Here is a 16243-nt window from a genome sequence, read left to right as displayed (position 1 = left end):
TACGGTTGCAAAGGCTTTGAGTTCAATGCTCAGTTTAGTGTTCGCTAAAAGACTGAATCCCCCGAGCCTCTTTTCTCTCACTCTGAAAATCAGCTCTGTCTGCTGAATAGAATTGGAATCTTTTTGTTTCTCCTATCACCAGTCAGCCAAGGCTTGGTTGGAGTCCAGACATTTTGGGTTCAGAATGTAGCTTTAGAATTCAAATGCTGTTGTTCATTAAGAACAAGCTAGAATCACTGATATGTTCACAGTGTACACTGCCACTTTTCAGGATTCACTTTAGCAGCATAATTCTGAACAGGGAACAAGTCCTATAACCCTGACTGTGACTGTTCGTGAGTTAGTGTGGCTCTGCAAGTTGCAAAGTCAGGATCCTTGTTTCTGTTTCAAATTGTGTGTGTCTTTATAAATGGTTCCAGTCTGCCTCTCTGAGAGCTTCTACAGGAAGTGATCTAAAATATTTAAGCTTCTTAAGCCAAAATGACTAGATGAGAACAAGGATTATCATTATTATTTCATTAACTATCTTTCAGGCAAGGGCCTTAACAATATAATGTAGTGCTTCAAACATAATTAAAAATCTTAAAGAACTGAATGTCCTTTCCAGATATGGCAGATTGATGGGCAACAAAACAGATTTTAGAAAGGAGATATCTTGTCCAGTTTGGAGAATGAAATACTTCAGATCTTTTCTTTAAAAAAAAAAAAAAGGAAAAAAAAGTCTCTATTAGCAAGAAATTAATTCCGTTCCAGAATAAGTTTATTCTTAAAACATGCTAAATTCGAACTTTCCATAATGACCTTGGTCACGGTAGTGAAATCTGTGATTGGAATAAATTCAGCTCCCAAAGGGCCTTGGTGCTAACAATCTCCTGACAGCTCCCTCTAAGAAACTTCTTCTACCTCCATTACTAATTTTGAGTTATCTGTGTCCAAGTCTTTTTTTTTTTTTTTCCTGTTTAGGAAGAGCTATGCAAAAACTCTATTTATCATTCAGAGCTTCTCTTATCTCCAGGTGCCAGTTTTATTTCTTTTTAATATCTTTACCAAAGAGTTGAGAAACTAATTGCCATCCCTTAAACTCGCTTGCTTGTTCCCACTGTCTACACACCCATGATGATTTCCACCTGCAGGCTCCAGGCGAGCTATGCCAACTGGATGCCCCAGGGATGGAAGCCAGGGCTGGTGTCCTTTATCCTCTGTCCTCTGGTTTACTTGCTCTACTTTTGGCTCTGTGATGTTTGAATTCCTGTTCATCTATATCCTTATATATCCCTAGTGGGTATTTTTATCCTTTGGAGCAGGTTAATTTTTAACCCTGTCTTGCCGTGTTACTTCCGCTGTCTATGACTTTGGCCTGTGCTTGGTTTCTACCAACCTTCTGCTCTAGATCAGCATCCCTAATTCTCAATCATCAACTGGCATTTGAGCCCTGGCCTGAGAGCCTGTGATGTGCAAACAAAGCACTCACAAACTTGCCCTAGGAGCATGAGCTCTGCCTTCAAGAATTCCCGAGTCTCACCTGGGCAGGATCCACATCATTTAACATAACCACTGATGTGCAGTGATAATCCAGGACCAGTCTCCAAAAGTCTTTGACTGTGTTTGGCAAAGGATGCTGGGTGACTATAAAAGCTGAAGGCTGTTTATAGCTCTGCAAACACAAACAAGAAAGATCCAAATATACCCAGGAAAATGTGAAAGGAAGAATCTATTTAGTGCACATGGAAATATGTGCCACAAAACACTGAACGTATTTAGTGACTGTTAAATCCTACCACTGTTGTCAACACCAAAATAAACTAAATGTAAATTTATCTGTGGAACAACAATGATAAAGTAATCTCACTTTGATATAAAGAAAACTTAACTATCTCTTACCAGTTTTTCTCTATTTCTGATAGGCAACATTGACTCCATATGTAACCATTATAATGGAGAAAATTCAGTTTAAAATTATGAATAATTAAAATCATTCTGTTTTTCTTAAAGCTTATTTGTTTTTCACTTATAAGTTTTGGTGTTACTTATTCCTGCCATAAAGAATACACATATGTTTTTCAGCTCTGGAGAGCTTTGAACAAGTGTAAGTGCCCTTTTACAACATCACACCAATACAATTAAAATTTCCACATTAGCACTGAAAATATCCATTTAGTCTTCCCATCAATTGAACTGCAAGAAGTAAATTGACAAACAGTAAGTAATGAGTTGTGTTTTCTTCCCATGTTAATTACTGCCTAAATTAGGAGGAAAGGGAAATGAGATAATGCTGCTTCCACATTACTCCATTTCCTTGCCATGGGGACTTAACAGCTGTTTCTTGCTCTTTGGCCAGAGAGTAATGGCAACATGCTTCTTTTATCACTACTTCTGGACCCATGGCCACTAAGAGCGCAAGAATATCCAGCTACACAAAAACACATGGAATCTGAAATCTATGTTTTGTTGAAAAGAGTTTGCATCTTGAAAAAGGGTGGGAGGGACAGAGGAGCACAAGGAAAGACCTCTGAAGTGCTTGCCCTGACCTTCCCAGTGGCTATCCCTGTTGGGAACACCTCCTATGACCTTCCCAGAAAGGGAATTGCTTACGTCCATCAGGGCGGCATTGATGTAGTTGCTGCTCTCCCCGTCGATGGTGATAAGGAAGGGCAGGCAACGGTCTGGGGGCAGGATGTCCATACACCGGTTCTTCTCGTGGTTCCGAGGCAAGAGTGCGATGCTGCAGTCTTCTACACGCAATGTTGGTGTCACCATGTTTAGAGTCTGTGGGACAAAAGAAAGGCGCATGACCTCCAGGTTCAGCCACATTGCCACCAATGGCAGGATTTTCTGCATTTTTATGGCTACATAGTATGAATTCATGCAGGGAAAACATCACACTGTACCCCACAAATATGTATGATTAGCAATGTGTCAAAAAAACATAATACAACTTAAAAACCAACTTATGAATTGTATGTCTATGATTTTCCATTTAATATTCTCAAAACATAATTGAAACCACAGAAAGCAAAACCTCAAATAAGGGGGGATTACTGGAATAGGTTAAATAAAATATTAATTTTTTTAAAAGGGCACATGAGGAAGAGAACAGTTCCATAGTAGGTGTTTCTCATGGTCATTAAGTTTCCTTAGGCTGACAGCAAGACGACTTCTTCAATAACCCTAAATAGCCCATTAGATTCAGTTCTTTCCTGTGCTCTGCTTTGGTCCATAGACTGCTTTTCAGACATAGGGACCAGCGGCAGAGGCATAAGGGCCACTGTTGATCCCTGGGATTAAGTGCCATGAAATCTAACTAGAGCTGTCCATCTGGGGATCCGGGGAGCATCTAGCCTAGAGTCAGGTACACTTAGATGAAACATGCATGTGGGGAACTCAGTGAAAAATAATGGCCAGAAAGAATTATTAATGTGCATTTCTATGTTTTGCCCATACCCATGGTTGGTTGCACTGTGAACAGGGGTTTAGGTGCTGGGAACTGCTTGGTGTCTGCTTAGAAAGGTAATGGTTCTGTAAGACTAACTTTGGTCCCCTCCCCTGGGAACATTTGGTGATGCCTGCACATATGTTTGGCATGTTTGGCATGGTGCTCATGTCAGAGACATCTAGAGGGTAGAACCCAGGGGTGCTCCTAAATACCCTACAGGACAACACCACAGCAAAAAATCACCCAGTCTCAAAAGTCAGTAGTGCTAAGACAGAGGAAGCCTGTGTTGGTTCTAGGGATCAGGAGCTGACTTTGAGATACTTCTGAAAAAGCAAGGTCAGAGTCAATCACCTCTCCCTTTAGCACAACTTACCCGGAATTCCTCTTTAATTTGGCTTGAATTTGTCTGTGGGTCCAGTTTGTTCATGTCATAATATAGAGACCTAACTTGGGAAGCAGGGACAGAGGTGTCTCCACACAGACAGGCTTCTAGGATGGCATCGTGAATAAATACATATTGCTCCTGAAGAAGCAGACAAAACTAGTTAGTAATGGAGAAATCAAGGTAAACAAGAGCTACAGGAGGGAAGACACTAACAGTTTTAGGTCTACATCATCAAGGTAATGGGTAAAACACATTCTCAACAGAAACAAGCTCTAAGTCTGTCTGAAAGGACACTGGATTTCCTGAACATTATGTGGCATTCTACCTAACTGACCATGGGAAGGAGAGAAAAACTGGAGCTTCATGCAGGATATTACATAAATCAATAAGACACTGGTGAAGACTACAGAAGGCACTGTGTTGGTATATAATGGTGACTAAGATACCTTTGTAATTCTGATGTCCTAAATTTGGAATGAGAACTTTTTTTTTTTTTTTTGGTACTGGGGATTGAACTCAGGGGCACTCAATCACTGAACTATATCCCCAGCCCTATTTTATTTAGAGACAGAGTCTCATTGAGTTGCTTAGTGCCTTACTTTTGATGGGGCTAGCTTTGAACCTGCTATCCTCCTGCCTCAGCCTCCAGAGCCACTGGGATTACAGGCATGCATTACCATACCTGGCAAGTCGAATTTTATCTATCTGTGTTGAAAAGAGATTTTTCTAACCAAATAAATGAGAAAGGTCCAGGGAAAACTGACATTGCTCTGAAGACAGTTCTGAACATTGGAAACTACTTCTTTGAAAACATTTAACAATGTGATAACTATGAAAACTCTTACAAGTCCATAGCTCTTGATATGTGTATAATAAACCTACAGTTTAAAAATGAGTCCTCTAGGGTGTAGCCCAGTGCTTGTCTAGCAAGTGTGAGGCCCTGGGTTTGATCCCTAGGCCTGCAAACAAAACAAAACATAACAAAAACTGCAAAAAAACCAAATAAGCATTAAAATGCATCCCATAGTTGACTTTCTCTACAATTAACCAGTTCATCTTTACCATATTTATTATTTATCTTTAATTATATGAAATGTTAAAAAGCCTCTTATTACCATTAATTTCTATAAATACATAAGATTTGAATTCTGAAAAATAGCTTACTCCTATTAATTAAAAAAGGAATGAAGAGTGAGGACATGGGTATGGTAACATGCGCTGGACTGTAAAGAATATAAAAAATAAGTTTTAATCATTATTATCTTTACTTTTTTAAGGGGAGAGACAGAGAGAGAGAGAGAGAGAGAGAGAGAGAGAGAGAGAGAGAAAGAGAGAGAGAGAATTTTTTAATATTTATTTTTTAGTTTTTGGCGGACACAACATCTTTGTTTGTATGTGGTGCTGAGGATCAAACCCGGGCCACACGCATGCCAGGCGAGCGCGCTACCCCTTGAGCCACATCCCCAGCCCCCATTATTATCATTAAAACAAAGTATCCATAGTCTAAAGAAAAAAGAGTATAATATAAAAAAATCTGTGATATATTCTGTTATTTTTATGTTAACTAAAAAATGGGATTAGGTTTCCCAGTGGTTACTATAAACTATAATGCATAATTTAAACAAAAGGGATTCTTATTTATTCTTCATTCTGCTCCATGAATCACTTTCTAGGTGACGGGTTGTGAGGCCTACTTAAAATAATCAAATCTTAATAAAAATAGGAATGTCCTAGGAACAAGTTGTAATTCTTCTCAAAAATGTAAATTCCTGATATACTTTGCATTTCAATTTAGAGAGTTCCTAGTTGGTACAGAGTGCATCTACAAAATAGGCAAATTCCCATGATGCCAGGCTACTAGAAAGAATTTTCAGGGACAAGAGGCCACTCTTCTTCCTAGTATCCCTGGAGAAGAATAAAATGTACAGAGATTACCCTAAAGCCACTTGGTAGATGCCTAGCTATTCTCATGAGTGGTCTTGCTCTAGTTCCCAGCTAGTTTAAAAGATAGAATAAAAAGAAATGGTATTGAAACCTTGAGTGCTTGATGTAGAAACTCTACTGGGTCCCTTGACACAGAAAAATGTGTAAATTTTAGCTCATGGCTATAGATTCTGCTGCCAGGAAAAGTCCTGGTAGCAGGAAAGTCCTGGTAGCAGAATCTGACTTGAAAGCTCCTTTTTTTTGTTTGTTTAAAAGAAGAACAACAAAACAGAGGAAAGAAGGCAGGGAGGGAAAAGGGCAGAGGGTGGGGGGAAGGAGGAAACAGGGATTGCCAGGTATATTGCTTTATCCCTAGAGCATTTAGAAGAAAGAGTTGGCAGGCTTTCTTTTGTCCTTCACTGTGGGAGGTGAGGATGCAGGGGAGACACCAGGGACCAGGCTGCAGGATGGAGGGCAGGTTGCAGTACCTCTGTTTGCACCATGTTCACCCTCCGTGACCGCAGCTCCCTGACACAATTATAGATGTCTACCACCCCTTCCCTTTCGGCCATGTCCAACATGATGTCTATGACGATGAAGCAGCCTGTCCTTCCTGCGCCAGCACTGCACAAAAAGAGGGGTTCATCAATGGAGGCAAAAGGACCATTGAGCTGCTTCTACATTAAAACATTTTTTGTTAAGGTGAAATTTACATAAAAAATTAACCACTAAAGCACTTAGCACATTCAAATTGTTGTCCAACTGTTGCCTCTATCCCACTCCAAAACATACCACCCTGCTTCTCCCACCCACAACCCATGGTATATTTCTTTAAGAGGCACTGGGAGCTCTGCTTACCTGCAGTGCACCACCAATGGGCCTGCATTGGGTGGGCTCTTGGATTTGACCTGTCTGACAAATCCCAGCAGGCCGGTGGCATGGTAGGGGACCCCATGATCCGGCCAGCCAGTGAAGTGAAACTGTCTGATCTCTCGGATTTCATGAACGCCTCTCTGCATTTCCCAGTCAGCCGCAACACAGAAGAGAACAAAGGAAAATAAATGATAAACTTCAAGAGCAACCAGGGGAGCACAACCCACCCCTAGGTAGCAAGCCTAGGGACAGGTAACAATGAGTTGCTGTGGAAGAAGGTCATTCTTACATTCAACACAGGTTAATCACACTTAAGAAGATGTGGGTGGGAAAGGGAGGTAGTGTTTGGGGGTCATGCTAATTTATACACAAGCAACTGTAAATGAATGGATCTCTGGTTCTTTGAAATTCCTAAATAAAATATAGACTATGTTAAAAGCTGCTCAATACTAGTTACTGAAATACAAGACCTTTGTTCTGGATCATCTGTATCCTGGTACCTCTTTGTACCAGGTGCTCAAACAGTGCACATACACTGTACATGCTCAGAAAATGTTTTTGCTGGCACAATGAATCTACTTTCCAACCAGAGGAGCTGGGGAACTCATTTTTATTTGCAACTCTGTTTTTCTCTTTTTAATTCAGGTCAACATTTAACCCAGTCCTCAAATCACTGACAATTTTGTAATTACAGTGCTCCAAGTATTATTCAAGGCATTAGACTGTAGAGATATGAAGACACTGTCTCCTGTTTTCAAGTGATGGTCCCAGTCTGAAGGAAGCAGGCATGTCAGCAAATGAGCCCATGGGAATCAAGAGGTGCTTTTGTATCAGTAAATTGAAGGGGGCACTGCCTGCTACTGAACTAAAGGGAACTGAAGGAAAGATACTTTACTCTTGTTTTGGTTTTAAATTTGCTTTTGAGAGTAATTAAGCTGATTATTAGTTTTGTTTTCTAACTATGACTTGACATTTTAAGACTATGTTTTAAGGCAAAAGTGTATTTTGAAAATAAAAATTACTCTTCACACCAAGGTTACATATAAATCTGGGATCAAACTTAACTTTCTCTGTCTTCTCACTGGATAACCACTAAGTACCATCTCTGCATTTTAGTTTTATTGTACCTTAAAGGTAAACACATGCTGACCTTACCACACTCTCCATCAAGCAATTGTAGGGAATAAATAATAAGTTCAAAATTTTATGTGCTTGGGAAGACATGGAGAGGCAAACAAATACAGATTTTAAGATAAGACTTATTTATCACCAATGTGTTAATATGGCTAATAATCCACAAATGCTGAAGCTTTACTTTTCTGTGAAGATATTTTTTAGTAGAATTTAAGCAGTTAGGAGTTAAACAGTCAAGGATTCACAATGCAAATCAACATTGTCATCTATTAAATAGGTGCAGTAATACCAGAGTGATATTACTAGGTGGTTAGGAGCTCAAATTTCTTATCCCGGAAAAAGTCTTAACATTTGGCTATCCTCAAAGAATCCATCAGAGACATGCAGTTGAGCCTCTGTCACCTTCCAAAGCCCTAGAGAGCTTTGCTGGCTTTATGAATGACTTGGGCAGAGTTGCTCCCAAATGCAGAATGAGCATCCCATAAACTGAGAAAGCTTACCAGTGATAAAATCTTATTTATTCCAAAGGGAATAAACAGAAGATTTCGGCCTGTACATTACCAAGGTCTGAGCCCCACCCATCATGAAAAGGGCTCATGATCTAAGTCTCACTGTCTGAGCAAGGTAAATGTCAGTTTCTGAAATGCAGAAAAACTGCACCCAGAATAGATCTCTACCCTCTAATATGTTCATTACTGCCAACATTAGCAAAGGAAATTGCTTCTGATCCAACTTTCATTCTTGTTCATGGACATAAGTTTTTCCTTTTGCTGTTTTGTAATACAATTGAGGAAGAAAATCATAGATGCAACCAGTGATCACAGCCTAAATACTTCCCAGCTGGATGCTAATTACATTTTTCCTTTAGTCTTCATTACAAAAGCATTAATGCTATATAAAAAGTCATTTAATTTTTCCATGTAATATAAATGGGAAGGGAGAACCCTTGACATACAACAATGCCTAGACCAAAGTGGATGCTTAACAAACATTTGAAGAATGACTCAAATCACTGAGTGTATGTTCTGTCTTTGAGATGGGGGATCATATTCACACTGCCGTCTGATTCCCTTAATATGAGAAAGAAAAAGCAGCCATCAGATGCAAAACAGAAATTCTTCAGTTTCAAACTGAAGAATAAGCTAATAAGCAGATATAACAATCTGCTTGTTTTGCAGAGTGGAGTCCAAATCCATTTTTCACCTTTAGGTCCCTTGTTGTAACGCACTCTCAAAATAGAATGAGAATTGCAGGAAGCTAGAAGTACATCCCTAACCATTTGTTTTCTCTCTTTTAATTGACAAAGTTTCCAACCTACAAGAAATGTTCTACAGAAGTCCAGTGATTTGTTTTCCTTAAAGATTCCAATTGCCCAGTTAGAAAATCACTAACATGTCATTTTGATTTCCCCAAATGCATTCACAAGCCCTGCTTCCGTGCACCACCTCTTTTCCAGCTGTCTGATGACTAAAATAACTGGGTTTTCAGAAACATTTCTATGTGGCTGTGAATGTAGCAGAGTACAATAAGAGGTTAAAAAAAAATGAGCAAAGAAACAAACAAACCCTTCCTTTAGCAACAGAGATGCATTTTCAGCTTATTAGAGAGCTGTCTATTGTTCAAAGAATTCCATGTTTAAGCAATGGCTTAAGAAAAAAATATTGAGGGTCTTTTATCGCTATTTTAATGCAGTTATTCATGAGTGCTCTTGCCAAGAGCCATACAAAAATCCTCCACTTCTTTTTTTTCCCCCCAATCCTGCCTAAGAAGGAAAAATTCGACATCAAAGTGTGAGGTTCAGAACTTGAAGAACTGAGTCAACCAGAACTTCACATTCTTTGAAGTCTCCAAGCTCTTGCCTGCTTATTAAAAAAGACAGGCTAAGGAAAAAAATGCTAAATAGTATAAGAAACATATTAAAATAAACTAGTCTTCTCAGCCTTGTGATTGTCTGACAAATTTGGATTTGCAAACCAGGAATGATAGTTCAAATTATCAGTGTAAATTATCCAATAAGCAGGTGCTATTATTTCCTTGAATTTTCTAGAACTGGTCTTGCTGATCTAAAAAAAATGTATTTAGATGCAATGAAAATACAGAGTAGAACGGAAGGTCAAGAGCCAAATGCCCAGCAGTCTGCTTATAACCCTGTCCTTCAAGGGGACCTGCTACTATTAAATGAGTGTAAGCAGAATAAATTCATGACAAAGTTGCTGCATCTGGTGCAGCTGTGTGTGGCTTGGTGATGGAGAAGGAGCTCTTGATCGAAGTCTGTGGGCCTCTGGAAGGCAGAGTGTTTCTCAGTCACATCACCTCCACCTTCCCCACAGCCTACCTGTGACACTTCTCTGGATGGACTGCAGTTTGCTTCACCTCCGGCCCCTCCCTATGTCAGCAAAAAGAGAGGGAATAAGGAAATTCCCTGTTACGCCCTACAGTGCTTCCCAGAGAAGAAGCCCCATCCATGCACATGGGATGAGGCAGGGTAGAACCAAAGCACAGCATTCACCAACACCAGGAACTACGAAAGGCTAGACTCAGTATGACAGTGAGCATGAATGAATGCACTGGTTCATGCAAGAGTGTCCTGGGTCCAAAGGACATTGGTCATTTAGTTTTCCAGGTAGGTTGATTCTCCCTGGAAAATCATTAGTCCCTATGGAACCATGGGCCTAAAAGAGCCATATGGAATCCTAAGTGATTCCAGGAGGAGTTAGGACCTGTGTCTTAACACTGATACTAACTCACTACTGGGAAACCCAAATGGACACTCACATGGAGGAAATTTATCAAACCTGAAGGACATTCATCAAAATCTCACAAACTGCTCTGTTAACAAAGAGAGATGAGCAGAAGAATATTAACCGGGTTAAAAAGAAAATAGACCAAAAATGTTATCTTTTGGTTTACTTGCAAAATATAGATTGTTATGAAATGGTAATGATTTACTTTAAAGGTGGAAGTGAGCTATTATAGAATCAGAGGGCAAGATGAATCCTTGAGAAAAAAAAAACCAGACAGAGCCTACCTGCATTCAGGTATGAACTTGTACAAATGATGCTAGATAAGGTAATGAGGCTAGTGTAGCACCACCAGAGCTTTTAGACTTACCTTTTCAACAGCAAATGTTCTGATCACATATTCTGCCAGTAGTTCTGTTTCTATTAGGGTAACTTTAATGTCTTTATATATCTCTGTGTCATCTGGCCAGTATTTGCAGCATTTGACCTTCAGAAAACACAAGAAAATTATGGGTTTATTTGTTTTTTATTTTCAGTTCCACCAGTGATGGATCATGCTATGATTTATACAATAAAATTTGCACACAAAAATAAAACTTAATCATATACTCAAGAGCAAAGTCTGTTTTTTCTTTTTTCCTCTTTCCAGAAAAAAAAAATTTGAATCATAGGAGGAGTAAGATTTAGGAAAATGGTATAAATTTAACAAACTGTATATACTACAAATATCCTGGTTATAGAAACCATTCCTTTCTGGGCTGGGCTTGAAAAAATAAACCTTAATGGGAAGTTGGCAATATTTTAGCTTCTCTGCATCTGAAATTTCTTTAGGTTTCAGAAAGTGATTAACATTTTTTTAAGGAAGAGTGAGCAGAAAATCAGAATTAACACTCAAGACTAGAGTTTTCTTTTTTCTGAAGAAGAAAGAAGCACTGCGGTTTTCCCTAGTTAGAACTACAGATTGATTTTAACATAAGCAAACACCCCCCCACCCCACCCCCACACACAGTCTTTCCATGTTATCTGAAACCTCTAACCGGGGGATTTTTCAGGTGGAAGAAATTTGTTAGATTTGGCCCCTCCTAGAATTTGATCTTGAGTTTCATCAGCAAGAGTTTAGGATGAGCTAAGCAGGGATAAGTAGCCTCTGTTAGGTTCTGTCCTTGACCTTTTGGGCCTCTCTGAATTCCTGGAAGTTCCATCCACTTCCATCCATGGATGAATTTTTTTTTTTTTTTTCTGTAACTCCAGCTCTATTCCTCCAAGTGCTCAACTGGGCTTTTCACTTACTTTGTGGGCCTCTTCCCTTGGAGGTCCTGCCAGCAACTCAAAGGCAAGATGTCTAAAACAGAACTCTTTGTCCCACAGTCATGGCTCTCTTGCTGACTTCTATGTTAATGCTATTATAATTTCTTCCATTACCCAAACTTGGCCAATTCCTTCTCCAAAACCCAAGTCTAGGTGAGTTGCCAAGTCTAGGAATATCTTTGAAATACTTCCCAGATATGGTTTTCAACTTTTTATTTCCTCTGCCATTCTCAGTTCAGGAGCTGGAGTCTTCCTGCATGAATATGCTATACAAACTAGCACCAGAAAACCCTTGGCAAGAAGAATCCACTCTCTGAATTAGGCTGCTCAAGGATCTCCTATTGCCAACTTCTGTGAGGCTAATTAATTCTTAACATAATTCTTCAGTATGGCATATATGGAACTTTTAGAATTTGGCCACAATTTGTATTCTCAGCCTTATCTTCTACTACTCTCCTATTTATGTTTTATGTTCAAAGACAAGTGGTTTGCCCTAAATTCCAAACATGCTCCACAATCCAAACTCTGACTCAAGCCCATTCCTCTCTTTTAAAATGTTCACCTCCCACCCAGTTCTTTCCAGTTGAAGATTTTTTTTTTTTTCATTCTTGAAAGTGATCTCAAATGTTACCCGCTCTAAAGTCTTTTCTCCATAGAAGTGGACTCTCTTTGATTCCTTCATGAAATGAGCTTTTTTGAAGTTAGGATGACACCGTCTTGAAAGATTTGATACTTACTTATTACCAGTCAACAGACAAGTGTTGCTTGCTTATTTCTGCAAACTCTGCAACACCTGGTCAATGTGTCCTGTACATACTGAATATGCAGTAGACACATAGAGCTGAATTTCATGGAAAGAGTCAGTGGATCAGTGTGGAAAATTCCTGGGAGAGTTGACACAAAGGACAAAGGCCTGAGAAAAGCTTTCCCAGAAAGCTGAACACCTGTGATGCACTAATGTTCCCAGTATGACATGGTGTCAGTCATTGTTCTAGCTGCTTCCTTAGGAGACTTTCTGGCAGTTCTAGGTTATTCTTACTACCTCTAGTTGGCCAGGTACAAATCAGATATGCTAGAAGTTAGAGATAAGTGGAGCACAAGACAAAGATGGGAGTTTTCAATTTGGAAGTCTTTTTTTTTTTCCTTCTTGTTATTGGGAACATTACCTATGACTTTCTAAATGACTTATATATAGTATCTCAGAATTCAGATATTACACAGTATCTAAAATATCCCAGAGCAAGAAGGACCCATTTATTTTCCTGTAAAGAATGTATGATCGGGTATGTGTGGAGATATCTAAGTTGACAGCAGTCATGATTTCATTTATAGAATTTCTAGCACTATACTTTTAGAATGAGAATGAACAGATATGCTTATATGGTACACACTATATTCTCTGCTGTGTTAGAATTGCTTTTACACTTTTGTGACTTCAATTATGCAAGTGGACAGAACTAAAAATACAGTTCCTGTGTGCACTTTTAAAAATAAATAACTCAATGGTACACATATTTTTAATATATTTCTCTGGAAATTGAACAAAATCACACCCACATCTGCCACCTACACTGTGACACAGCTAACTTACCTAATAAAAATGCCACCATCTAGGTTTATCTTTTAATCAGTGAGTTTACTAACTATAGGATGCAACAGACCTAAGATATTTTGTGTGGTTATCTGTTCTTCTATGTTAGACTGCCCTCAGATTTTCAATAAATATGAGCATGGGGGCAGAGGGTGGCTTCAATTCCTTGCAATCAGGGAAACTTAAAGCCACCTATGAGTCCTGAGGACCAGAGTTTCCCTTTGGGATATGTTCTTCCCCAGTGACAGCTCCAAATTCCTTTGGGCAAATTTGGGATCCATCTGAAATCTGACCCTGCCGCCTGCGTCTGCAGGAGCCCAGGCTCTGACCGGATGCAGCTGGTGCCCCTGTGCTTCCCCAAAGGCAAGGAGCGCTGAACCACAAGTTGTTGTGGGTGGCAGAGGGCTTCCTACTGGAGCGCCACTGGGATGGGCAGGTGCAGCCTCCAAAGTGAAGTGGCAGAACCGTGAACACGCAGTCTGCCCTGAACCTCTTGGCACTGCCCGGATGCTTCGATGAGGAGGTAATTAGGGGAAAGGAAGCGTGGGGAGCTTCCTTCCAGAACAAGCACAGGGCCGTCCCCTCCTGCGCAGAAGCACCTGGTGGGGCGGGCTCAGAACAGGTGGATGAGCCATTTCGGATCTGGTCCTCCCCATCTCATCTCCCAGAATATCCTGAAATGGTTTGCCACATCTGTTTTCAGCCTACTAAAAACCCTTCTAAATTGGGTTCCTTTTGGTATCTTTTTAACTGCTTGGACTTGTGTCAAGTTGTTTTTCTAGAAAAAAAATTAAAAGGAAGAGAAAATATGCTTTTCTCTCTCTGGGTGAAAATGTCTGGAGAATCTAGGGCTTGCAGTTGCCTCCCCTCCTGTCCTGAGTCTGCATACAGAGACACTGAAACCATTGCTTTTGAGGGCTTATTGGAGCCCAGGAACTGCAGAACCGGATGCTCCTCTCTCTGATTCTGTGCCAGGCCCAGCTGCCTCCTGCAGACTGTCGCTACCTGCACAGCTTCTAAGCAGAGGCTCTGCCTCCCACGCATCCTAATCATATAAGGCAACAGCCTTCAGCCCGGAAAGCGAGGCCCTGATCAGGATCCTCTAATTACCTTGGTGCCCTAGTGCTGGTTCCATCAGGCCATCAATCAAGCAAACAGTACTGAGCCCTGCTGCCTGCTCATTACCACACTGAGGGCTGCAGGAGATGATGTGGTCCCTGCTCCAATGGGGTGATCGTTTTGGCTTTAAAATTCATAAACATGAAACAGTACAGAAAGCAGTACAGCCCCAGGATTTCAAACTTACTGAGAAAAAAAAATTTTTTTTCCAGGAAAGTAATTTTTAACCAGCAGCCCATAGATAATCCCTATGTATGTTAAAGTGGGAGAGCTGTAGTGAGCAGAGCTGAAGCTCCCCAGGCTGGCAGCACATCCTCTCGACCTTCATTGTATTTTGACATCACTACAGCTGTGGTTCTAAACTTCAGTAGGCCTCAGAATCTCTTGGAGGGATTCTCAACAATCCAGTAGGCCTGAATTTGTGGGGCCTAAAAATTTACATTTTGAACAAGCTCCCAAGCTATGCTCTGGTCTGTGGCCCATATTGAGCAGTGAAGATTTAGACAACATCATTGGACTGCAGAATCTGGCTGGGCCTGGGTGCAATGTTGTTGGGGCCTGGGGGTCACTGGAGTTTACAGAATCTCAGGTGCTCCATATGGCAGGCAGGCAAGATTATGGTTCCTATTCAGGAGTGTTCTTCAAATAAAGCAATTCACTAATTTGCCTATACATTAGAATAATTGGGGGGGGGAGTGTATGGGAGTGTCTAAAATTCCAAAGCCCAGGCCATACACCAGGCCAATTAAATCTCAATATCTGGGGTGGGACAGAGGCATCTTCATATCCTAAAGCTCCCCAGATGAGTTTGGGGACTGGATTAAGTGATCCAGTGCAATGAAAACATTTGACCAAATGCCTGGTTCACCATAAGTGCTCAGAAAAATGTTAATTCTTAAATGATAGTTTTGTGATCTGGACCCTAGCCGACTGCAGGAGTTCAGGGAGCACAGAGCCCACTGAGGGCCTGGATAAGAGAAGGGAAGTGCTGAGCACTGGCAATTGTGTGGGGTTTATGATGAGGGAGGGGAGCAAAGGAAAATCCCATGCTTCTGTTATTCCTCTTTTCTGCAAACCTTACTCCACAGAAATCAGACTCAGGAGAGATATTGGCATGTACATTCTCCTATTAATGTGGTTTGATCAACTCCTCAAAGAAATTAGGAAGTAGTGTCTGTGTTTGAGGAGATTCAAACCAAACAGCTGGAATCATAGAGACAGTTTCCAGACCCTCATTTTCAAGGTCATTGCAACTCCCATGCACAGAGCCTCTCCTGCTTTGAGTTAGATGCACTAAATGGCTGCATTCTCACACATGTGGCCTTACTCAGAGTAATAAACTGTACAGTGACGGAGCAGAGGTGGAAGCCAGGTCTGACCCCAGCTGCAGGACTATGTGGGAGGCTGCAACTCAAGGCCTAAAATGCTTTCTTTGGCCTTGTTAGGCGGTTTTGGCTTCAAGAACAGATACCAAGTAAGAAGTGTGGAATGGATTGGGTGGGTTGGGAGGAACAGGGTACATACTTTGAAATTTTTAAGTTTTGTCCCTGATTGCAAGCTGCTAACTTCTAGTTATGGTCCCACAGAGCCTGAGGCAGAACTGAAGGTCTGTTCATGTGCACTGTGCATGGGCACAAGGACTTATTTTGCTAAGAAACCCATGATTAAAAAGGCTTAATAATAGTTAGCTCTTAAGTTGGGGGCACGATAGTGTGATCTGACTAAAAACAAATTTA

The 16243-nt window shown here is 40.5% G+C and overlaps 1 protein-coding gene across 7 annotated transcripts in view; it reads right to left on the bottom strand.

Moving 5' to 3' along the window:
• The window catches only part of Ptprm (protein tyrosine phosphatase receptor type M), a 788264-nt gene that overhangs the window by 28520 nt on the left and 743501 nt on the right, over positions 1 to 16243 (bottom strand). For 4 of the 7 annotated variants that reach the window (XM_077792334.1, XM_026408885.2, XM_026408886.2 and 1 more), the window contains 7 exons: positions 10860 to 10976; positions 10084 to 10134; positions 6600 to 6754; positions 6230 to 6365; positions 3807 to 3956; positions 2593 to 2766; positions 1523 to 1654 (listed from right to left, as the gene is read on the bottom strand). In XM_077792334.1, the coding sequence (XP_077648460.1) occupies positions 1523 to 1654; positions 2593 to 2766; positions 3807 to 3956; positions 6230 to 6365; positions 6600 to 6754; positions 10084 to 10134; positions 10860 to 10976 (915 nt within the window). The remainder of the gene's footprint in view (positions 1 to 1522; positions 1655 to 2592; positions 2767 to 3806; positions 3957 to 6229; positions 6366 to 6599; positions 6755 to 10083; positions 10135 to 10859; positions 10977 to 16243) is intronic. The other 3 variants (XM_026408889.2, XM_077792333.1, XM_026408890.2) reach the window with 1 other exon arrangement.

The sequence above is a fragment of the Urocitellus parryii genome, chromosome 13 (genome assembly GCF_045843805.1).
Source record: "Urocitellus parryii isolate mUroPar1 chromosome 13, mUroPar1.hap1, whole genome shotgun sequence".
In the NCBI taxonomy this organism is placed as follows: Eukaryota; Metazoa; Chordata; class Mammalia; order Rodentia; family Sciuridae; genus Urocitellus; species Urocitellus parryii.
Note: the sequence above shows the minus strand (reverse complement) of the source record. Positions and strands in the feature narration are given on the sequence as shown.